General features: G+C 34.6%; 2 protein-coding genes across 2 annotated transcripts in view; both read left to right on the top strand.

The window, feature by feature from the left end:
- The first annotated feature begins 209 nt into the window (after positions 1 to 209).
- On the top strand, positions 210 to 7343 carry LOC127834183 (tyrosinase-like protein 2). The gene is made up of 6 exons (XM_052359861.1): positions 210 to 218; positions 1790 to 1937; positions 2364 to 2611; positions 3086 to 3198; positions 6037 to 6838; positions 7335 to 7343. The coding sequence occupies exons 1-6, from the start codon at positions 210 to 212 to the stop codon at positions 7341 to 7343; spliced, it is 1329 nt and encodes a 442-aa protein (XP_052215821.1).
- Positions 7344 to 21037: 13694 nt separating this feature from the next.
- The window catches only part of LOC127834100 (uncharacterized), a 117055-nt gene continuing 111145 nt past the window's right edge, over positions 21038 to 26947 (top strand). The window contains exon 1 of the mRNA XM_052359747.1: positions 21038 to 21139. Within this exon, the coding sequence (XP_052215707.1) occupies positions 21038 to 21139 (102 nt within the window). The remainder of the gene's footprint in view (positions 21140 to 26947) is intronic.

Here is a 26947-nt window from a genome sequence, read left to right as displayed (position 1 = left end):
AATAATCACAATTAAGTTACGTTAGACAGACATAAAATGATTTACAGGTAGTGGTTTTATTTACGTTCCCAGACACTATGTTAAGGCCCATACAATTTTGTTGGACAAGGCCCTTTAAAACCAACGTCAATGGTTTTTTAATTGCACGGCTCTATAAATTGCAACTTCCACAGTTGTTGTCCGCATATTCAAATGTGTATCTTGGTTTGATGGCAAAGGTATGTTTATTTTTAATATTGTATATGCTTTTTATGTTTACAACACATTATTCATTAGAATGATCAATTCTCTCGGCGTAATTAGTAAAATTATTTTCAAACGCTCAAAAACAACACATGTGGTTTAATTACATAGGTATATCATTATGGTACCTTCAAAATATCACTTTGTATCGGATTGTTTCACCGATGTCGCTATTGATTTGATAGGTATTGCATGCAATGATTTGAAAATAAATGTTTATGAACAGAATACATAACGTACTTGAGAAATGATGACCATGTGTCAGTCGTAGTAATGTTACTATGCTTTCAACACCTAATTGTAGTGTTTTGTATATGTTAAAAGTACGTTAAAATTGTTGATAAGTATACGATTGTAGATTGTATACGTTAACAATACTAATTGGATTCTTTTGGACAGACAGTTCGGTATGACGCAGCTTCTTGTTGTTCCGTATAATGACCCATAATTAATAGAGTTTTAATCCTTGTTTGATTGCCTGGTCAACCACTGGGTTTACCAAAGCCAGTTAATATATATACCAATAAAATACTCACGTTATGATTGCGTTTTTATTTACAGATTGTTGAGGTTTACAACCGTTATCTCTTAAATAAAAACATGGAAAGAAATATTTTTTAAGTAAACATGATTATTTTTTTATGAACTGTTAGTTATCAAACTGGGAAAATGCATTTGCGGTGGAGCATACTTTTCTTACGCATGCATCATTTTTAAATGCAATCATTAACCATGACATTAACAATTTGTCATCCTTGTGTCAAACTTTCGTTCAAGTAATGTTGTGTTTTTTACCTCCAAAATAAATTTAAACAATAAACTCGTTACCAATCCTAATGTACAGCGATAATTGCAAACGTCATCAATGTGTGTATTCACGTTTAAACGAGCAGTCATATGTTCTGTCATAATCAATCACACTTGCTTCTTAAATGATACATGAAATGGAATTTCTGGTGCTTTAAAGTTGTCATACTATTCATGCAAAATGTCTGCATGAACTAAATTATCAAATGATATATTCTTAATTATCTTATACAAAATTGTGTCTGATCAATACTCCAAATATGTTTGTTCTTCAACAAACTGAATAAAGAATTGTCCTTCAAGCCAGGTCCATGACTTTTTCCGTCTAATAGATTATCAATTTCCATCATAATAAAGATGGATTGGGGTAAATTTGAAATGCCTTCCTGCACAATTAAATACATTAAATAAAGAATATAAACACCTGAACAGATATGCAAGACTACAGAAGTACCTCACCAAACTTGCTCGTCTATAAATATTTTATTTAAATGTAAGTTTGCTAGTGTTGTTTTTTCAGTCATTGTTACAGAAATGCAATCTCCGTTCTGTGTATAGTTCGTGTTTATGAGTCTGCATTATTTGTAGACTCGACTTGTGTTCCAGCATTCCTGTCTAATCTAGAGACTACCCACGGAAGTTTATTTGTGTGGCATATGTAATAAGCCTTTTTTCGTCCTTCTCTATGAATGAATATTCAATTACACAACATGGTTACATTAACGTCTGCACATAACAGATATCGAGAACTCTTCTGTCGGCATGGCTGCTTACGCTGCACGTTCAGCTGTGCACGGGAAGCGTGGAACCATTGCCATCTCTGCCGTATGATCTGCAATATTACCTGGACACGTGTCATGGCACTGGCGACCTAAATGACAAACCAGGTACATCTAATTTCCAATTTGTTTAGCCTTTTTTATTGTATTTGACAAAATGCAAATAAAATTGCTGTACATAATATATAAAAAGTTGATTAAATCTCTGAATGTGTGACTGCGTCTTGAAAGGTAACCATTCTTATATTTAATTAACTAACTAACTAACTTAATTAACTATGTGTCAGGGGCCGGAGGCCTATATCACAAATAAACATATACAGAACTAAGAAGAAGACTTTGACCCAATCCAAACCCATAAGCGTGGCCAATGTTCATCTTATAAGAACATTTTAACATTATTCTTCCTGTGTTTAGAATAAGTTTGTACGTCTCAAATAAGAACTAGACAACTTATAAAGTTTATGATACAGAAACACGAACAAACGAACCTTTTGAACAGTCATTAGTATATTGTAATATATTGTTCAACAGCTGAACTCGCCTTCTGGGGTGCGATGCAAATGTATGTTTCAAAGTTTTGTGAGGAGAATCCCTCCATGACAACTTCGGAAAAAGCCTTCCTACAAAAGACCGTCACTACCTCCTTTGCACCAATAAGTGCTTCCGGTCGAGGAAAACGACAAGCCACTCGCCCTCGCCTGCGTAAAGAGATCCGCACAATGACCATTACTGAAAGGGCGCGTTATTTCAACGCTCTCACTAGACTCAAGAGAGACACGGTGAGAGGCCAATGGTTAATTATATCACATTGTTCAAACAGATTCTTTAGAACGTAATTGTTTTTTTATAATATTACTTAAGTGAATAATTTAACAAACCAATGACATCATGACGGCAATTAAAATTATATCATTGATGTAGGATTTGCAATTTTGCGACACATTACTTTGTGAGTCGTCCTGTGTGCTTCAATGTTACAGATCGCGTCAATATGGTAACGAAAATCCATGCAGAAGGTGTTTGTTTCTTGAGGTGCAGTTATTCGGTAAATTTCAAGAATGAATCAATGAATCTACATTTAGATTATGACTGACTTGTCGGCGGAATGTTGTCATCGCCATATTTCACTATGAAGAATATTTTTTTTACTTAACTTGACAAGGTTTGTTGTAATGTTTTCATTACAAGTAACGAATGATATATATCTTAATAACCTCATTCTCGTATATTTATTCGCTTTTGGAACATTACAGAGACTACGACCAAACATATATGATGTTCTAGCTGGATTCCATACAGGTGCAAATATGCAGAGGGCCCACTTTGGCCCCGCGTTCACAGGATGGCATCGATTATACTTGTGGATGTAAGTTCAAAGTAATAATGTAATATTATTTTATACGTAAAGTGTATTGTATCGCTTATGACGCGCGTACGCTTAAAGCAGAATACCTTTTTTTTTGAATTCACATAAAGCACTAATGGGCTAGGGCTTCCTGTTTATTCAACCTAGACAAATAAACACACATAAATTCAGTAGGCTGACCAGTTGTCATTCCCTGGTTAATTTTTGCATTTGATGGTGTTAACAATAATGAACTATATGGAAACATGTAAGGAAGTATATATATGTTGTTTTTATTTACATATAAGCCAAATTAAAACATAAAATGCAGACTGCTTGTAAAAATTAAACCAACGGTGCAAGCAAATTAACAATCCGCTCTGTATGCGATTTAGAACGAGTATATACGATTTCATTCTCATCATTTTATCTTCGCAAGATTAAACCAACACAAGACTATGACCGTTTCACGCACTTAATTAAACATCATCATTTGATTCCACCAAGCGAACTATGTTTTCTTCGATGAAATTGATTTTTCCATGAAAAAGTTTACGACTATTCCGACTTTTTGAGTCGTATTTGTTACTGAACCAAAGTAAGGTCGTTGTGTCGCATGAAGAAATCTGCACAGACTAATAAGGATATTCCAATAGCGTTTATCCCTTTGAAATTACGGATTGAATAAAACTCATTTATTGTTTATTTTCTCGTACTACTTCGTCTGAACATTTATTTGAGTTTTTTTATTCATCAACGTGTTATCTATTTTGCGAAAAAATGTTATTTACTCTGTAATTGTCAATTAACTATAACGTATAAGTAAAGAAATATCTTACGTTTATTATCAATTTACCTAAATCATTGAGAACTTTTAATCACAATATTACCGTACATGAAGTGAATGTAAGTCTCTCATACAATTTGCGAAATGTTTTTTTGAATCACAGTTTTGTGAACGTTTTCTGTCATTTACCTTATTTAAAAACCACACAGACATATGGGAAGTTGAATATCTCTAGTTCATATACAGGGTGCAGGATCACGTGACTTTGTGGGATTCACAGATGGACGTAAATGGATGTAAACACACCTGCATGTGATGCTTTTCTCCAACAATTTTTTTAAAACAAATTATCTCAAGAATTTCAACCAGTGCGTAAAAGAAGGTTTTTCCTTATGGCAATGTGAAATACATCAAAATTATTTTATTTTATAAGCATGTGCTCTTGGCAAAACAATCGAGGTATAACGCATTCATGCACACCGGGTATGCTGCACGCAACGTGAAAGTTTGGCACCGATTTCAGACGTATTTAATGTTTTATTCTTTAATCTTAAGATATCGACACAAATTGCAGGAAGAACTGTCGTTTATGCACTTAAGAATTTTGCAAATGTATTTCTACAACTTTACATATCTGAAACAATTAAGTTCCTAACGGTGTGTTTACATTCTGTCCAGCCCGATTGTTAACCTATGTGAACCTCTGTCTACATATACGCTACGTATAAGCTGACTTCACAAAATACAACAAGGTTTATAAATGTGAAGTTTAGTAATTTGCCCCAATGACCTAAAGAGGAATCCCTCGCCAGATCAAACTGTAACCTTCCTTTACCTGAAATGTTAGCTAAATATCTCCATCCTGAGATTTTAAACGCAAACTTTTTATGTAATTTCAACTTGATTATGCTCTTGGTCCAATGAGCCCTAAACAGAGTGTCAGCTAGAGATGTGAATCGTTGCACCTAAATGTCACCGACATTTTCTTGTTGTAAAAATGGGCATGATAATACTAAATTTAAGGTTAGCGTTATTAGCTTTTGTAAAGAAATAACTTTGCATGATAGCCCATAATCATTTGTAAGGTTTCAGTTGAGTACCTGCAATATTGACAGAGATGTGTACGTTTTGATTGCAAAATATTTCCTGAATTTCAACGTAATCGGCAACCTTAACCTTAGAATTCTCATTGAATAAGGGGATGTGATCCTTCGAAAAGGTAAAATTTAAAGGTGGCTGTTTTAAAACTGCCTTAACAATATTTTAAGTTTATTTCAAATGTATGTGATTGTAAAATGGGATTTTAGCACTCAAATGTTATCATGAATTTAGTTTACAAGGGCATAAGTCTATAGATAAGTTCGAGTTATGTGTCTTGTTAATCCACATCGTATTATGATTATGAAGTCACGTGTGGATTTAAAGTAAATAGCTGTTATTATTCTATAGTTATGTACTTTTTTAATGAAAACTTTTACTTGAATTAAATTTGAACGCGCAACTAAATCTGACTTTCCAAAATTAAAATGAGGATGAAAACAAAGAAAGTTTTGAAATTTCAGTTGACTATCTGTAGTGTTACAGAGACATGTACTTTCTGCACGCAAACATATAACAACGCAAACCCTAAACAAACTACAAAAGGGACATAATCAGACTGGTTAAAGTTAATATTCTTAGTCGGTGAATTTTCTTAAAACCACGTGTTAAGTTTTATTCCAACGTGCAAACGGTAAATTCAGAAATATGCAGTTTGTTGTACGCAAACTTTAACCTGAAATGTGATAAGTACAAAAAGTCAAAAACATATGCTAAATAGAAGCTCTGAGTATTGAAACATGGTACATGTAAATGACCACACATGGTTACTCGAATATATGTGTGCATATTTCTAATAAATACCTGTAGTAGCAAGAGCGATATAAGCATACAGTAGAAAGAGTGCTATACTTATGTTGCACATATGACGTAGAGGCTGACTGCAACGACGACATTCGAATGAGTAGAATAACTCGGCCAATTCGATCAATAGTCGAACTTAATATTGGATTTGGATCTGATCTTTATTACAGATTAGAATCATTCCTACGACTTCACGACCCTGAGGTAACTGTTCCATTCTGGGCGTCGGTGTTGGATAACGAGATGGAAGACCCCACTGAGTCTGTCATATTCAGCGGCGCTTTCTTCGGACCCGGCGTTGGGCTGCCAACAAGTGGGCCATTTAGAGGCTGGCAACAAATAAATCCGGCAACTGTGTTTAATCGAAATGTCGGTGGCGGCCAACTTTACACTTATGAGGGTATTGACGCAATTCTACGTCGGCGTCGTAACAGTGAACTCCTGTTTCCAACTGCAGAAGCCGACAGCAACTTCGAAGAGCAACATGGTGGTCCCCATATCTTTGTCGGCGGGACTATGAACGATCTCAACGCGGCTGCCAGAGATCCCATTTTCTTTAGCCACCACTCGTTTGTCGATCAGATTTGGGAGCGATTTCGATACAATCAGCGGGCAGCGGGTATCCCGACAGAAACGGACTATCCATGGGTTCCGAATGACCCCCGTTACAATCCAGCACAAAGTCCAACCAATATAACGGGTTTCTTCCCAGATGGTCAGTTGAACCTAGACTACATTCAGATAACAGGTTACTCAGATGCCTTCTTTCAACTTGTGCAGTATGAGCAGGTTCCCACGTGTCCACTCTGCGGTGGTTCACAATATCTTCGTTGTAATCCGACAACCAATCGCTGTATGTCGAGAAGCATTGCAGAAATGCGAACAGCGAACGTTGACATAGATACCTTACCTGGTCTCGAACAAGCGGCCCCGGGTCGCAAAAAACGTCTGATCGCTTACAAGGAAAACAATGTATGTCATCGGAAACCGTTCATAAATGACTTCAGTGTGAACCGACTGCAACTAAGTACTGCAATTGGTGCTCGGCAAACGCATGCGATGGAATATGCTTATGTTCCAGTAAAGATTGTTACGAAACGCCCATCGAACTACAAGCATTTTTCCAAATACTCTCTCTACGAAAAACCCATGAATGGATTAGGCTTTAAACAAGAACTAGTGAACATTGGAACAAATAAGCCGTACAGATCGTGTGACAAAAGTCTAGATTCCCCCGGAAAGATTAAGATTGTAGCATATGGGATAAACCATGGCGCCTATTCGGAAGAGTACGTCATTACCGACAATAGGCTGGCAATATCGGAAAGCAGTGGCGTTATTGCAGTCAAATTGCCGACTGGTTTACACCCTTCGGAAGTCATGGTCGCTGCATTTGATTCTTGCGGAAGGGTTTGTCGACCATATTGCAAATCAGGTGCTAATATGGCCCATAACAGCTACTTTACAGGCGGTGTGAGAATTTCGGTCACTTCCCCATTGATATATGGGACCTCATATGGCGAAGCATTGCTAAACGTCTGGGATATTCAAACTGAAAACATGTGCCCTACGATGGATTACAACAAAGTACCACTGACGTTTTTCTGTGAGTACACAGATAACTGGATCTGGGGCGGAAGTTCTAGAACTGGTTCTGGAAGTGGTTCTTCAAAAGGCGGCAAAATATATGTGCGAGCTCTTCGCACAGGAAGAGGGCGTGCTGGAAGAATGGGAGTTTCGAATCCACGTAAGACCTTATATACACCGTAAATGAGTAAACCCATATAAACACTTGTATTTGTCCGAACGCACAACTTCATTCAAACTAATAACGGATGACTATCAATGTTTAATATAGTTTTGCAACGTTATTACAGATGAAAGTGTGTTATGTTCATGGTTTATACTGTTATTAAAACAAAACGTCTAATTAACTTTGTAAATCGTTGATAAAAAGACAGCAATCTTGGTAAGATGACATCAACGTTTAAAATGTACGAATTGAGTATCATACTCTGGTTATATTACAGGTTCGCCGATTCGTCCGAGTCCGCTAGATTTCCACAACCCATTTCAAATTCATGGCTGAGGACTACGTTCGTTCACCGATCTTTACGCAAGAAGTCAGCGATTATAAAAGCTTTTGTGTTGAAAAACAATATGGACATTGTTTTGGGATTCGTCTGATGTAAAGGGACGAATGTCCATGTAAAGGCAAATAAGTTATAATGTATACTCGTTTTGTGATGCAATAATGAGTTGAGCAAATAAATAAAATTTTCCAGTTTACAAAAAGCGTTCCAACACTATATTTATCTCGATGAATTTCACCCGATATTCAAAGTCGCATATGAGCACTAATCTTATTATTTATCATCTAAAACAATCTACAAATCACCAATGTCAGGCTTCTGGACATAATACGCGTAATTACACCATTTATTTGTTGTAGGCTCGACTCGATGTTTATTATGGTACATACTCGAAATGTGGAAAATATGAGCCGTGTTCTGAGAAAACTGGGCTTATTACATGTGCGTAAAGTGTCAACCCATATTAGCCTTTGCAGTCCGCACAGGCTAATCAGGGACGACACTTTACGCACATGCATTATGCCCAGTTTTCTCAGAACGCGACTTATATAGACATTTGATACAAGTATAATACAGCTCTACAAATAAAAATACCTGAAACTACTTAGCCCAAGGCTTGAATTGCAATTTGGTACATGTATTTGTTCGGGGAAATATTGTTGACCCGGAAATATTAGGCATACACAAACGTAGGACATATTAGTTATACATTTTATTGTGAAAACGTATACACCAAAATTCATCCAAAAATAAAATAACTGATTATTGTATTTTTCCGGTGTGCTCCGTTTTTCGCCAGTTGCAAAATTATGTTGATATGTATTATATAATCTGTGTTACACATACAAACAGAAGTTATATAAGAAATCGACTGGTATATACATGCAATATATGTTTTCAAATTTTTATCGGATTTCGTATACCTTGATTTAATACGTTTACTTTTTTTGCATGTTTAGGATATATCAATGTTAAAGCCGTATGGTCTTAGTTGATATATTTCCGTAAACTGTCGTAATATAAGCAACCATGTGGAAACATATACATGTGTGCGCTTTAATTGGTCAAAAAAAACATTTGCAAGAACACGGCATTTTTTATGTAGAAACCATAAAAAGTCAGAAACTTCGTGTTTCAACTGAGACATTCTTGCTAACACTAATTCGCATATATTTTATATAAAAAACAAATGCCCGTTACAATAATGGCCATAGTATGCAACCAATTATATAGCATAAAATTATGTAAGCTGTGGTCATAAAAAGGAACGGTCAATTTAAATCATTGTGGCTTTACACCGGTTAAATGGCGCGGAAAGCCGTACAAATTACAATTAGGAAAACTGCATGTCAAAACAAGCACGTGTAAATAATCGTGTACATGTGTTGAATTAAATGTCATGTCCTTGAAAATATGCCATTTTGTTATTGTTACATCATCGTTGACAGAGGGGTTGATGAAAACGTCCGTGCCGGAACAGGTATTTTTCGCCATTTTATACCCTTTATTATTTTTGTTTAATTTTTAAATGCCGCTCTTTTTTTCAGCAATATCCGTAAGAAAGTTAGTAATGTTTATGCCATAATAATTTTCTCTCTACATCTCGATTAAACTCGCTACGATTTTTTTTTGCGAAAGCTGTGATCCCGCTAAGAAATTTCGAATGGCGTTGAATTTAGATATGGAGCGAATGTTAACAAGAAATAAACCCTAATACATTTCTTTCTGATATGACTGGAAAGTGATATGCATGGACAAAAATTAATGAAGGGTATACATGGCGAAAATACCTGTCTCGGAATGTACTCGCCATTTGAATTCCTTTAGATCACCACGTTATTACCCTTTTTGTTTGAGAATGATGTATCGAACTAATTGTACAGTTATGTTTACATATAACTCAATCATTATTCGTTTTTAAGCGTATTGCTTCGAGGTTGCTTATTTAAATCAATAACTTTATTTCTTTGTAATTTGTATGTTAACTGAGCACGAATATCAATGTTTACAAAATAAATATTCGTATATTCTATAATTATTACATACTATGCTTTATAATAATATGTCGATATTTTATAATGTTTACCTTCATTATTAATTACATTATATTTCTTACATTGTTTTCTTCATCAGCCATGATGGATATTAACAGCATTCGTGACATCATGATTTAAGAAGTGCAAACGATGTCATCAAATAACTAATTATAATAGGGCCGAAATGTTGTTTCACTATTTAGCATTTTCACGGGGTTACGACTACAGAAATAATAAAACTTCACAACCTTCATAAATGAGATATTATTGCTAACAACTGTTCGCATATTTTTTTATATAAAATAAAACGCTAATAATATTGGGGCTAAACTGTTATTCGTTTGTTTAACGTTTGATTTGTTGTGGTGGAACCGTCTGGTGGCTACCAAACCATACATGTATGTCTATTTCTGTTGTCCATGTATTGCTTCAAGATATTTCAAGCATATTACTGTTATGCTGACTATTTTAAGTCGTCTGTCTTTACTACCTTACTTAAACTATTTTAAATCCGGGATCATTTGAGAACCGTGTGTGATTGTTCATGAAACATTTCAAGCGTTCATTGCTATTTATGACAATATTCGTTGTCCTTTTTATAATCGAGAATAACTAAGACACTAGGCAGTCCGTTTTATGTATCAGAAATATCATCAGAACACGCTCTGGCGCATAAGCCAAATGCTGTTCTTAAATACTGTTCCGATATATTCGTCAACAGAACTTGCCGAATGTTCAAGCAGCCAACCCATCTGGCTATTGGAAGCTAAAATGTACCTCAAATTAGTTGACCACCTGATACCGGAACTAGAAACAAGACTCCTGGCATCTGAGCCCAGGTACATAGCTCAACATTTGCTCCAAACATAACACACGAGGTCGGTGAAGAGATTTGCCAGGCATATCAAGACGAACATTCGGTAACGAGAGACGAGTTCCAATCTTAGATTAGAAGATGGAGGACGAAATGGACGGGACATGGCTATCCCCAGGAAGATCGCCAAGAGACTCTGAATTCAATGCACAAACACATTTATCAAGGGATCTTTGCTATACTTAATGTATATGGTTGCATGCCTGTGCCAACCGATACAGCTGAACGTGCATTAAGCACCATTCGAAGGGTAACACATACCTAAGGACCACAATGACAACAGCCAGATTATTCGGATTAGGTTTGCCCAACATTTACAGGGAAAAAGAGATACCTGCATAAATTGTTTTGAACATATTTACGCGAAGCAAAGAAAGAAAATGGGCATTTTTGGGGGGATAGATCTGACAGAAAAAATTACATTCGATTAGCTTTAGAAAAGATTGTGAAAAAAAGAGATAAAATTGCCGTGAAAGCATTAGAATCTTAGATTTTAAAGTTATAATAATCAATCATTCCTCTTCCACAATAGGTTATATTGTTTTTTTGCGAGAAAATAATTGTTAAAAAAAACGTACACAATATTACATATTTAAATATATAATTGATGGTGAGATTGATAATTTGTAATCGAGTCGTCATTGAAGGTTTACGAAAAAGCTCAGACGGTAGCGATATCCCATTTTTAAACCATTGTTAACAAGGGTACGGAAGATTGAGTTTCCAGCTCGGAAATATTTATTTCCGACGTTTGAGTTTGTCATTGTGATGGTTTATTCATGTCTCAGTCACCACTGTTCTTATGGGGAAAGCGGTCCAATGCTCAAAAATAGTGTCGTATAGTACCCGAGGAGATATCAGGTGCACAGACCGCCGCAATAGAACTGAAAAACTGTTGAAAATGGCGTTTTGCAGTATCTGATCAATAAATCAAAGAACTCTGACTAGGTATCGACGACTTCAAAATATTGTAAAAAACGAGTAAAAAGCAACCAAATAGCATCTTCCTTAAAAACATGTTGTTGTTTTTCATTTATTATGATACATTTATATATATATCGCTTTAAGCTGTTGGATGGAACCGTCGTCTATTTCTAGTATACATAGTTATTTACACAATAACGCAAATGTAATGGTCCATAGCCCTTAGTCATTGGTTGTAAATCGCATGATATAAATGTCCCCAGATAAGCGCAAGAGAACAGAATCATAACATATGGACGAAAACTCCTATGTCCGAAAATTTAGAGTCACAAATAACTATTTTGGCTAAAAATGGGTATGTCCGAAGATATAGTGTAAAAAACCCTTCGACAAATTACAATGCTCAATAATTGTGTAAATTTTCTATTATATAACATTTTACATTATCATAAATTATGTTCTTAAAGTTTTTTTTTACCATTCTCGGCGTCTCGATGGGTATAAAACAGGCCATACGCCGATCTTATTAATACCGTATGGGTGGGTAATCGTTCCCGATTTCTTTTTTTTTCAGACAGAGTTGTCTTCAGTGTAACGTCACCATAAAGAAGGGACTGCACTGGAAACTGTGGTTAATTGAAATATACCTTGGCCTAACCATTAGGCAGTATTCACCTTTAAATGGTCCCTGGTCTCAATGTTGACAAGCTCTGCACCGAAGTTTGCTAACTGTTTGATATTGCTGATACAAATAAATTACACACACTTCTAGACTGCTTTATCGAATACATACTTATAAAATGACTTAATAGGTTTCATAATTGGCGAAAGACAACTTTCAAAATTGAAAATGCCTGTTCGGTTTGAACAAGATCTCCTATTTAAGCAAATAGAAGCAATATAAACAACATAATTAGATCGTGCTTTGTGCACACACGAGCGTTTTCTCGGTCGTGCAGGTAAACCTTGCAACCGGTGACATTCAACCATGACATTCAAATGAACCAATCACAAATATATATAGTAGTGATGACAAAATAAATTTTTATTAACCAAGTATATAACACAGTATCTGTGGTTGATTTGTCTGATGCATCGCTTCATCAGCCCTTAAAAGGTTACCGAAGAGATGAAGACGCCAAAGGGAAGTCGTTTACATTAATAAAACCCTAGTGAGTCTTATTTTGACATTCAAATCCTTGACGTCATTAAATGCACGCAAGATATAGTTTATCTTTTGTTTACACTGTACAAATGTATTTGCTTACATATTTCTATTCGTATACCGATCGGTATTACATCAGTTATTTTTATAATTTGTGCACCAATACTTCTAGTTAAAACTGATGTTTGCATTGACACTGCCGCAACAAATTGAAAACGATCTGGCGTCTTAATTTACGTATATTTTGTTTTAGTGCTGCTCACCAATCATTGTGTTGATTCGGTAGAACTGGACATGTGAACTGTTTGTCATTATGTGGGTAACATGACTCAATAGCGGAATGGGATGCGTGTCTAATATAACAGGAACGTGTTGGTTATATTCATTATCGTGGACTACTAAAACAGGTAAGTTCTTTATGGTAACAAACTATGTTTTCAGCCTTTATGTCGCCGACGTTATTGCACCACCAATTGAAACATTCCATTACTTCATTCCATATTTTGCGGAGTTGTGAGAGAAAACTTTGGCTCACTGTCGCACCCCTATCAATTAATGTTGATTGGTGTAAACACAATATGAACACCCCCTGAACGTCAATAATCCAAACTGAGTAGGATAATTCAAACTGAAGAAAAAAATGGCGACACAAATAAAGACTCCGGTCATTTATTTCTAAGAACACGTTTATTTAAGGTAGGTTGTGACATAATACACGTTTCTTCTTGATAGAATGTTATTTGCCGGATACAATGCGCTAATAAACCCATAACAATTACAAACAATTACGTAGAAATAAAATGAATATGTTTGGAATTCTGGAAAAAGTAAATGAAATTGTCGAAAGTTTTGGGCCAAAAACAACTATAATCGAATGTTTTTAATGTTTTAATGTTTGGACTTATTTATCAACCTTTCATATATGTATGTAAAAAAAATGATCGGCGTAAATGCTAGAAAACGCAATATATTCGTTTTTGTTTGGGACAAGAATATACAAAATGGATAATGATCTAACTAGTGTATGGATAATTCCAAACTAACATTAGGAAGCCGATGGATAATGACCAAACTGCAAGATGTCTTCATGTAAAGATCTATGTAAAATGAACACTCTTGTACAATATTTCGAGATTTATTTAATTGCTGACAACAAAAGCATTTTAGCACATTGTTAAACAATCATCATAAAAACATGATTTTGTTTTCTTTTCATGTAAAACAGAAGATAATGGAAAACTACAGATGTTATTATTGTACAGAGTCCTTTAAATGCCTGAAAGAAATACTAATCCGAAACACAACCAACCATTACGAATTTTTTTTAAGAGACCTTACCTCAGATGAAACAACCGGCAAGTTAGGTTATAGCACAAAAATATAAGCTGATATTACTCCACAAAACATAGATGAACAACAGCAGCAACTCACTATTGAAAATGACGTTATCACTCGTAAATATTTTACTTCTACTTCAATTTTCGAGCGCCGGCGAAAAGGGTCACGTGGAAAACTTTTTATCATTATTAAAAAACATGATTTACAGAAGATTTTTAATATCTATGTCTGTGTATTGAGAAATCATTTAATATGTTCTTTTCAATGTGTAAATATATTTTGGAATGTAAAATTCTATACAAGCCGCCGATATGCCCCTTAAATATTTGTGTACCATTCGATGCAATTTTTTATATAATGTATTATGAATCAGATCAGTAATGCCTCAAATAATATTCGAAACCTCTAATATGGTGACAAATACATGAATCAGCGGGGCAAGTGCCACTTTAACCTGTAGCTTCGACTCGAATCCCTTTAAATCAAGTGTTTAAATAATGAGTATGGACATTTTTAAATTTCTATGCTTTTCATGCTATCCAAAACGACATGGAACACGTGTAATGGTATCTCTGTGTACGTGGAATGCAAATTTTGCATCCTTATTTTGCTTCTATTCTCAACTGTATATATATGCAAGTTCCGTTAAAATTGATTTCACTAATAACAAATAAATGAATGTTGATGTTCGTTGAAAGTTTTTTTTATATGTCATTATACACATCATGTGAGTTTTTGGTTATAAATAGTTGTTTTCAAAGAATAATATCCAACCTGTCTTTGGAAAACATGTTCAATACATCGCAGTTTTTGAATTATCCATTTTGAGTTTGGTTATTATCCACAATAATTGTCATATCAGTTTGGATTTATCCATAAACTTTTATACCCGTCCTGCAAACGCATGATTTTAACACAGAAACACAGTAGTTGTTAAAAGTTAAATTATAAAGAACATTCATGATATAATTTGGCATATCTTTTTTCGTTCGCTCTTTTGTCATTTAACGTGTAAATAATTCAACACATAGGTCGCATTTCACGAAAATTTGCATTTTCCGAAGACAAATTTATCGTTTTTACTAGAAAACTATTAAATCATTGCACAACTCAAAACGCATGTGTGTATCAGACATTCATTACCAAATGTGTAGAACAATTACGTCCTTATAGTAACTAAATTAGCAGAAATGATAAAATAATCACCTAGCTTTCAGTTTCAGTTTCATTTTTGGCCGACATCTTTTTTTTTAGTTCGAATTATCCAACTCAGTTTGGATTATCGACGTACAGGGGGTGATGAAAGTGTCCTCAATATCACCAGCAATTGATACATCGTACAGTTAAAACTAATTGTTTTTTTTTGTCATACAAGTCATCAGTTGATTTTATATTTGCGCAGTTATTTTCTGATCATTTTCGGTCCCTTTATCCTCGGCCGAGCAAAGTTCTAGCACCACCTCTTTGCGGTTTTGTAGTCTCTGTTGTGCTTATCTGTTAATGGCTCAATCATTATGTTCGCGTCCGCTGTATTGTCTTATGGTTCAATATGTTTAATTCGAACTGCGTAATATTTGACGTTGGCGTGAGTTCCGTATCCGCAGTCGCTTGATAAATCATCTTCATTTTCGTCCGAGTACAATGTCTCTCATGTATAAGCTGCATCACGCTTAAAACGATGTATGGTTTTGAGGAACGGGTTCCTTGCTATACAACAGCACTACCTTGAGTTGATAGATAGATCTTATGGCTCCGCTTCAGTAATGGTTGTAAATCGCATGATATAAATGTCCCCAGAAAAGCGCAAGAGGGCGGAGTCATAACATATATATTAATAAAAAAATATGAAGGTGTTTTACAGCGGTAAAAATGTCTTGTATCTAATGTATGCGATCGCGTGACTGATACTTGGTAATAATTCTGCGCTTCGATACGTTTCCGTTGAACGATTATTCTCTTCCTTTCATCTGCAAGTAATTTTCTTTAAAAACCTCCGTCATTATGTCATGTATGTGTTGACGTCTGTCTTATTTCTTGGCCAGCTATGACTTTTGGACATGTTGAACAGCATTCTGTCTTTTTTGCCTAAAATTCAAATTTGTTGTATTATGCGCTTTATTAATTATATTGAACTTTTCTCTAAGTATATCTTTTGCTGCTGACTGAATATCATTAAAGGCAAGTCTGTCTGTAGATAAATGTCATTTCCATGGGATTTAAAGCTGTTAAAATACATGTTTTTCATCAAATATATATGCAGGTTGTTTTTATTTAAACAGTCCCCGCGTTCTTCAGCTTTTACGGGATATATACTCTCCTCATCTTTACTTCTCTGCCTTTTAGAAAGAAGATGCTTTTTCCTCTTCTTCACATTTTCAATTCAATGTTCTTTTAGAGTTTACAGACTTTTTGATATATATGCTAGTATGGAATAATTATCTTAATTAACTATTAAACCACGCACTAATTACTACACAGTAAAAATACACCGTAACAAATTACAAGTTGAACAGGCATAACGTAACGGATTCATACCGTAAAATTGCGTTACATTGGAAAAATAAATAAATCATCACAATTGTCCTACTCATAAATATCAATTGTATATTATTTTTAACTTAAAACGTACCAAAATGAAGCCGAATTTTATTAAGAGATAAACGTTATCAATTGCTAGCTTAACTCTTCGAGCTTGCATTACAAGTGTCAAGTATTTGTGTACAATAGCATTTGTGGTAAATACTTGATATGTTTTATTGTTAACACTTACCAAGACTTTAGTAATTCAATCATTTTTATAATTTTGATTATTCTTTATCAAATATGCATTCTAGGATTCAATCCACAGCAAAGGGTAGTAGGGAACAGGACAAGAACCAGGACAAGAAGAATGAAATGAGGACATGGTGTAATAGCAGCCACGGAATCAGATTTTGAGTTAGATGAGCGAGTCTTTTTTTCAGCTCCTTGCATGCTTTGACATGTTTGTGTGTCTATAGCTGATAGTCACCCTTCCAATAAAGGTGATATTAAAAACACAAAATGTTAAAAAGCAATTCAGCCATCCTCTTACTTTTATTTAAATTTATTAAACCTAACCAAACAAGATAACTGTTGTATGTGGTTGACCAGTATGTTGCTGGTTAAATAATTACTGGTGTTTCTGTTCATATTTACGTCTCGACGATTATGTTAAATGGGCGAATTTAGCTTAACATTTACATATTAAAGACAGTCAATTAATAATTATAAAGATGTCACCATTATTTCCAGAATTATAGATCGTTGTTTCAAGTACATAATTATTCTATGTGACAGCTCTTAAAATGATTGACAATATGACAAAAATGTTACTGCTGAACGACTCCGATATAATGGAAGTCCCGAAGAAATAATTTTAGCTGCAACAAAGATATGGAATTTAGCCTTTGTGTTTGTTTTTGTTTTTGCATAACTGTATGGGGCAGAGTATATTCTTAAAATGAGTGTTTGATTTTTCTTAATGCAAACACATGTTTTGGATTTCAGAGTATGTAACCATTCTGGAATAATTAAAGAGTTCGATTATTAAAATATTATAATTGTATTTTTCACCCATTATGGTTTCACCCCCACCGTGTCATGAAGTTTGCACGTCAGCTATAATTGGTGGAAAACAAATTCATTTTATTTTCATAGAATTGGACATTTTTACCCCGGCTTTCTCATGGTATTATGTTAATAATTAAGTCAGCATTCCCAGAAATGTTTAGCTAACATTTTTGTCTCAAACTGAGGCATTGAAATCATAGCACACTAAACATATTGTATATATATATATATAAAGATGTATATTTATAACATTTAAATACACAAGTTGCATAATGCACGAAGTGCCCAAAATTTACTGGTAAATGCTCCGACAGACTAACGACTTGATTTGAGTAATGCGCTGCATGACAGAACGTCTAAATTGAAAAGTATTTCTTAAGCCATAAATGTTGGAAAACAAAATGTTGCTTCATAATTCATGTGTTATTCATATAAATAGTCGTTTGAAGATAGTATGACATGAACATCCCTTAAACGTCAAATGAGTAATATACTGCTAAAATATTACTTAACAATCAAATGACGCTTCACTACTGTCGTCTAATTAACGTAAGTGTCTTTATAGTATCTCGTATGTTGCTGGTTATTTCCTTTACTGAAATAATTATAGTAGTTTTATTTTGGCACTGATACACGAATCATGGTAAGATAAAAACAAATAGATGCATACTAACAAATACTGATGAATGACTAGATAAGTAATACATGCCATAATATAACAAATATAGGTTCAAAAACATAAATATTACGATGAAATGCTAACCAGGGATAACACAAAAAAGTGAAAATGATTTCACTTAATTCCATTGTGGTCCCTGATATTGGCAGCCTGACACAAAAAGTCATGTTACTTGTATTAATGGTAATTACCGAGTAAGCACAACAATACTAGTTCAGTTAGGAATGCTTAATGAGATCACATTATATATATCACATGTTTATGAGTATCACATTTAATGTTGCATCACAGATTTGTAAGTCATCAATTAATCCAACTACTTTAAAGACATTACAAATTATCAAAAAAATACAATGATTTAAGATCAATATGCAGTAAAGTAAAACCTGGTCAATATTTAACTAAAACAATATTATTGAAGTTCTAATGGCATTGGTCTCACGTTTGCTATGTTTAATATAATATGAATTGCATATACATTATGATAGCAAAGAAATGCACGTGAAGCCGCGCATTAGCATATGAAGAAAGTAAACGTTTTAACGGACTATCAACATGGTAATATATAACGCATATGTACTCATATTTAAAAAAAAATTACATGTAAATAAACTATCGCTTACATTTTATACTTATTTCACGAAGATATTATAATGAACAAAATTAATTGGAAACGTAATAGTAAAGAGTCTCTTCTTTGTTATAATTACTTGACAAAAACTGTACGTTTTTTTTCGGTTGATGGGAACAAATATTGAACTAATATTCGAAAAGTCGTTCTTCACTGTTCGAATATATTTGAATATTTGATTTCTTAACCTTAAATTGAAATGTCCCAACTAGCGAAATGTGCAGAACAAAGGACTGTTCCTGATTGACACGAATATCACTATGACAAGTATCTCATATGCATCTTTGAAAAAGGGGATACAGTAATAATCTGTAATAGCCTTTCATTAATGATATTCGTATTCCAGTTAAACTTAAAAAAACATAATATAAAACATTTACATAGGTGTCAATTTCAGTTTGTGTGTCTTTAAAACTATAATCAATCATTATTTTCAACAAAAAGCGGTGTAAGATTGTCGCATTCATTTTAGCAGCATTCGAATAGTGTCGGTTGTATTGAAATTTAGGATTAAGATATATTGTTTGCATTTCAGGTGAGATTGCTTGTTGGTACGTGATGCAGGCATATGTCAACAAATGTGAAGAGAAAAACTTAAGCTTATCGGAAAGTGAGAATTCTTATTTCCGCCCCCAGCTTTAAGAGGCAGATTGCAACACCGCGTGTGAGGAAAGAAAAATGAGCCATGATCGACGCTGAAATAGTTAGATACTTTAGCGATCTAAATTTTCTGAATACCGATACGGTAATGTTTTGAATGATTAATTACACGTATAATTTCATAAAGTCATCAGTAAGAATTATTAATCTGTCAATAATAAAAAATCATTTGTTCCCCGTTTATTTAATGTAGTTTTATTTTTTATGTCGCAAAAACGAAGGTATTAAGCAGATATTTAAAATGATATAACGGTAATCACGTTAAACCAATATGATGCATGCAATCGTACATAAATTACGCGGATAACCTATGGATTCTAAAGCCTTTGAAATGACGTACGGGAAAGATGTTTTGATAACTCAATGATAAATATGACACATAGATGACGTAATTAACTGTATAGGCTATCATATTTAAATTTTAATCAAATATATTGAAATTTAACGAGTAATTTTTGACATGCACAAATGGCTATACAAAATACATGTATATACATCAATATTATGAACAAATTAACAAACTTGCTCTGTTCTAAAATACATATATAGTATCCCACAGACATTGAGTCCCAACGTGTTTTACGTATTGGCCGTTTTCCACCAAGGAGATAATGTCGACAAAGCACACGTTGCCCTGCATTCCCGGGTTGGCATCGTCTGTATCTTTGGAATTAAGAACAAACTAAGACCTTCATTTTACATCACGTGTTCCTTAACATTTGTTTAATTTATTCATCGGTTATTGTTATTCTCTTCTATAGTGTAACAAAACTTGCATGTCGTTATAGTCTCGATCAATAAATATAAGTGGTCAGTCTATATTTCAGACTTGAAACAATTCAAAGGCTATGGGACCCCCACGTTACGATTCTATACTGGGTAGTGGGTATTAAACCTTGACGGAGAGATGACTTCGCCGACAATGTCCGTGTTATTCGTTGATGCCCTTTTGCACTTGGCTTCGGAACCCCAGATACAGGAATTTTCAGAAGCTGGCTTAAGATTAAACATTACACAGTGTTTACGATAAGGTTACAGTGATTAAGAGGCTAAGCCTGGTGGTCCGCATGTCTTTATTTGCGGCATAATGAATAATCTGAGTACAGCTGCAAGAGATCCCCTATTTTTCAGCCACCACGCATTTGTCGATCAAATTTGGGAACGTTTATGTCTCAAGCAAATGGATGCGGATATTTCAACAGCCATTGATTACCCATGGGATCCGAATGATCCAATGTTCCCCGAGTCACACAAGCCGATTCTCACGGCTCGATTTACAACAGTAGGCAGCCCTTTCGATTCTTTCTGCAATATTGATTGTTTCTCAGACGTTTTTTTTTTCGAAATCGCCAAGTACGAGCAAAAGCCCTCGTGTTCATCAGGATGCGCAGATTCGCTGCAACACTACCACCGGCCGATTCGTTTCAAGAACTACTGCGGAGGTTACAGCAGCCGGTATCAACGTTGTTACAATTACATTTCCCATTCCTGCTGGGAGTAAAAAAACGTCAAGCCGTTAAACGTAACTACGAAGTATTTGATCGCAACTGGTTTCTGCACAACGTCAACGTGAATACAAATGTCGCCTGCTTCTCTGTGCGATTTATGGAATATTTACACCAACCAGTGGTCTCACATACCTGTTTAAGTTGTTACCAAAAGGCCTACAGTTTACATCGTGTTTCGAAACTTTTCAGCTTACAGTAATCATGCCAATCAAGTTACTATAACCACAAGAACTGACCGAAATTTGGAAAACAAAAAAGTTACGAGTATTGCGGGGGACCACATGAACAAGTTAAGGAGTGTTGCATACGGGCTTAATCACGACGCACATTTTTAGGAATACGTTGTTTCGGACAACATACTTGCAGTTTCCGAATCAATCGGTGCAATAGCGATAATCATGATGCCGACGCTGTCCAATTTCTCTACGTGATGGTTGCTGAGTTCGATTCATGCAGTCAACTGTGACGCCTTAACTGCAACCCCGAGCCTGATACCGCCCACATTCACGTCTTTGCTGGCGTTGTTTGCCTGTCTTCCGAATCGCCATCGTAGTATGCATCATCTTAAAGCGGTACTCTGACAAGCGTTTGGGATACACATTTTGACGCAGCGTGTCCGTTGGTGAACAATTATCTTGTTCCCTGACATTCCTTTGTGAGTACTCGGACCACATAATTTGGGCCCATACACTCCAGTGCAATTGATGTAACATGGTCGAGAGACCTTGGGTTCTCATTATATGCAGAAAGGCAGATAACCCTGATGGAAATACCGGTGTGGGTAAGAACACTTCAGATGTTGTGGATCCTGGCTGCCCTATTATTTCATCGGAAGAAATTAGCCCGTAACGCTCATTAATGCAAACTTACTAAATATTTTTAAATAATCAAACACCTTCAGTTTATAAATGTTTTCCAACGCTTACATGCAAGTAAAGACTGATGTAAAACTTACTTTATTTTATTATTTTTCCTCTACAAAACGTTGAAAACGTTGGTTATCTCAGCGGTTATGTTGTGTTTGTCTTACATACGGTAAATGAGCTATTGGTTAAAAATAAAAATAGTTAGTTTGCTTATGAAATTGTATACGTATATTAACAGAGGGGGTAATCACGTGATGATCTACAGGAAGTCAAGATGGCGACGTCCGTGCCGAAACAGATAATTTTCGCCGTTTTATACTCTTTATTACGTGAATTTAATTATTTTCTGCCGCTCACTTTCCCGCCATAGCAGGAAGAAACTTAGGACAAACTTAGGACAAACTTAAAATGAACATATATTGCTAGCAATCATGTGAAAAGAACTGGATGTGTTGGTGCCTTGATACAGTGTAAAACATTAGACAATTTGCTACCAACTCGATTACTATTATTGTTTATAGGCATAGTCTCTCACAAATGTATACAGCTAGCGCACAAGCTAAATAAGATCGAGTAGTTGAAAATCTGACAACTGCTAACTCGTAACATCCTACTTTTTTGTTTTTTAAGAAATCATATTCACGGAGAGGCGGTCCGCTTGGCATGTTTCCAGTGTGGGAAACTGTTTGCGACACGCCAACAGGTAACATAACACGTGGCTGTTGTGCACAATTCGAATCCATGAAACTGTATATCCGACACGTGTTGCGCAAAGTACACGTCGAAACAATGCCTCCGGGATGACACGGCTAATGAGTTCGGGGGTCGTGCAGCCAATGCGGTAAAGCATCTACACATCTACAGAAAACACATCTAAATAGGCAAAAACAGCAACAATTAAGCACTAAACATTAATGCCGATACTGTTAAAACTATGTATATGCCTATGTCTTCATTTATGTTGACTGCTTCTTAATTAAGAAGCTCTTATATATTGTTTAATGTTATTGGAAATTGTGAGTATCGTTGATCTCTCATACATTGAGTTATGTGATTTAAAGCTGGGATTTAAAGTTAATATCATTTTTATATTAATTTAGGTGATTTGAAACTGTGATTTACTGTTATATTATAAAATTGACAACCAACAATACTCAAATATTGTTTGAGGTCGTGTCGAATGTTTTTAAAACTTCTTGTCAGTATTTAATGGATATTTTTTTCTGATCAGTGTTAAATGTATCTGAAATACAGCCCATGATATAGCTTGTTGTTTAAATATTTTATACTATGATGTGAATGAAGAAATGAATTAAAGAAACAAAACATAATGACTTTTTTTCTTAATATATTACTTACACAGGATGATAGCATGATGATTTATTGTATATACATGTATATATTAACGATTTCAACAAGTTCAAAGAAGTGTAATAGATTTTTTTCATGACCCTTAATTTTAGATTAAGTAGTCTTGATTCAGTACCATTATGTTCGTCATTTGACACATAGAAGCTGTTTTTCTGAAGGTTCCAACATCGCCTTCGTTTCTGGATAATCTGTCGGTATGTTAAGTATTGGAAGGCATTCTATGGATAAGTCTTCAAACTCGTTACCGCATGCATTAATTACCTGTTACTTTGATTTTGTCGTATAATGTTGTATTTCTTTCTTGCGAGGTGAAAACAAAGTTCTTTCAGATTTGAATTTCATTTTTGAAGGAGATTTGATAGATAAGTGTTCATGATGATATACAAATGTGTGTTTTGCCTCTATCGGAGAACTTTTCCGTAATCGTTCTCCAGGCATCCTCGCAGTAGATGATGAATCCAGCCTTGCTTGGTCTTGATGTCGGTACCTATACTTTTAAACATGACCATTCTTCTTCGCCAGCGTCTGAAATAATTTAAATGTTGATCTTCAATCAGTTAAACAACTACTCCTTCATCTCGTATAGGGACATGTTGATGGTATTTGTGTAACACAGATACATTTTGCCGCAATAAACTCGCACATTTAATTGCATTATTGTTTCACAATAATGAGTAATTTCACCGGTCAAGCGACAAGGTGACAGTTATCATTTTAATTTAAAGAATAATTTTGCAATCGATACACAATATTAAATTGTACTCGTTTTAGTAACTGATTTTGTAAATTAGTATAAAAAACAAAGATTATTGCGAAAACAATGATGTATGTATGCAAGTACTGGTTCTAGGCCCAGGAAACGGACTCGAGAGCGTTTCAATAAGCCTCAGGCTTTCGATGCAATCGTGCTAAAATAAAAAGGTTTAAACTAAACATTCATGAAAAAAAGGATAAGGCCAAAGATATTATAAATAATGTCAATGTAATGCTTTAGTTTGAATAAACTAACCACTGATCGTTTTGTTCCAATGTATACATGATCAAAAAGCACTTATTGGTAAATTTACTATCGCTCATGGCGACATTCATATATAACATACTTTATTTATGCTCTTCCTAATGAAGTCACTGCAGTATACACGCTTGTAAAAAAACTGCTCAGTGTAAAATCTATTCGTACCAAGAGCTTTTCGTAAATGTTATGGACTAAGACTGTTCCCCATGAACGTATAAGTATTCCCTTTTAAATGTTAAGTCTTTAAATTAAATTCTGAAGAACTCAATAAATAGTATCAGTTACTAAGGCCTCATCAGTTGGAACTTTGTGTAGGCTTGTGATGATTAATTAAGTAAAATGTTTATAAGGTAATGCCGTGCATCGAATAATGAAATTTATATGACAATATAATGCATGCATAGAATAAATTGTATTTGTGTAAAATAAAGCGTGTATTTGTAATGGTGCTTTATAAATTACAGACAATAATAATTGTAACTAATTCATACTTACATCCCATGCAGTTATGATTCTTATGGAAGCAATTTGATCGGCTACACGTTTTCCTGTAAAAAGGATAAACAAAGCTGAAAGGCATGCGTAATTTTTTAATGAATGGGGGCGTCATTCAAAAGTTATGTTTGGTTTTGGTTGAAAAGAGCTTCTAGTTTCGTCCTAGTTAACATGTATCTAGTCAAAATACTTCTATCACGTTTAATTTTACACCAGAAAAGCATTCAACGAGCTAACGTTTTTTCGGCCGAAATCGGAATCCCTTTCTGATCATCTCAAAAGCGGGACCCATTTAGATCGTTAAACCTTTTAAGTTTTTACTACTTAATAAACGATTCGTACACATCCATTTTTTTTACAAAACACAGAATTAAACATTCAAAGAATACTCGTAAATGGATTTAAATTACAAATATGTATGTGTTTGTATGCAGGAGAGTAATTTAATAAGTGAAACCCAGCAAAGATCACAAATTATATAGCAAAAGGCTCCCGCTAAGAAATTTTGCGGAGGGTAAAGTCGAGATATTGAGCGAATATTACTACGAAATAAACGCTAATCACTTACTTGCGTATATGGCTGTAAAGTGAGCGGCATAAAATAATTAAATAATAGTAATAAAGGGTATAAAACTGCGAAAAATACCTGTTTCGGCACGGACGCCGCCATCTTGACTTCCTTTAGATCATCACGTGATTACCCCCTCTGATAAAGCGCAGTGAATGCACACACTTTTTCTCACTATTTTCTTCAATTAATACTTATACGATAAGAAAGTATGATACTTGAATGGTACATCTAATATCTATGTAATAGTATGTAATTGTGTTTTGTCCATGACGTTTATTTTGTATTTCAGTTTGTACACCGGACCAGTTCCTTCGTCCGAACTTTGTTTGAAAATCTGTCATTCACAGACACGAAATGTGGCAAGCTCGCTTTACACCTTATATCATTGTTTTGTTTTCAATAAGGTTTGAGACATATATAGCAAAATTAATATGTTTTTATTTTCTATTTAAACTTACTTCTCTCAGTGTTATTGCTCCAATACGGATCCTTGGATTTTTAAGACTGGATGCCGTTAATCACAGTTATTTATTAATTTGATTTAAAAAGTTAGAATTATAAGGTAAATGATAAAAAATTTGCACGTAAAAAGTAATTAATTGTTTTTGGAATAAGATAATAAAATGGCAAGCATTTGTTTCGTTTCTTCAAATTAAACCGCTGTATTTGTATTCTCACTCCGAGCATGGAAATGATAATTGTTAATTGGTAATGTTTCCTAAGTTTCCTTTAAGCTCACATGTGCTGGATGAGCTATTGGTATTCAAGACCCCTCGGACGTCAATCTTCCACAAACGTCCTCAATGGGAGACCACTATGAAATTCATTTATATAAAGTATTGAACTATCTTTCTCTATTTGTGCACACCAAAACAAACTCGTTTAAGGACCAGATCCCACCAGTTTAACAAGAGTAATTGCGCGATGTTAATCGATTGCTCAGTGCAAACGTTTGTCAAACATTTTCCATAATCTTTCGCAACCGCCTGTGCTCGGTGACTCCAAATAACTTCATTTAAATACCTGAAATGTGATCAGTCAATATTTTCTTAACACATACAGTTTCCGTTTCTGATGTATGGCAGTGTTTTGCATCTTTAATACATTATGTTATGTCAACGGATTGGCCTATATGGCGTATGCGCCTGCATGAAAATAATGCACAGAAAGTATTTATTGACAGTTGTATGAATTCTCAAAATTATGTACAATTGATAACAAAGGGTAGTGGTGTTGCTGTAATCTTCCTTTTAAGTCATGGCGT

The sequence above is a fragment of the Dreissena polymorpha genome, chromosome 1, assembly GCF_020536995.1.
Source record: "Dreissena polymorpha isolate Duluth1 chromosome 1, UMN_Dpol_1.0, whole genome shotgun sequence".
NCBI lineage: Eukaryota > Metazoa > Mollusca > Bivalvia > Myida > Dreissenidae > Dreissena > Dreissena polymorpha.
The sequence above is the reverse complement of the archived record's forward strand: the minus strand, read 5'-3'. Positions and strand labels throughout refer to the sequence as shown.

Coding starts and splice junctions, on each gene's coding strand:
- LOC127834183 (XM_052359861.1), top strand. Junction 1,938..2,363: donor CGACCTAAATGACAAACCAG/GTACATCTAATT, acceptor ATTGTTCAACAG/CTGAACTCGCCTTCTGGGGT. Junction 2,612..3,085: donor CTAGACTCAAGAGAGACACG/GTGAGAGGCCAA, acceptor GGAACATTACAG/AGACTACGACCAAACATATA.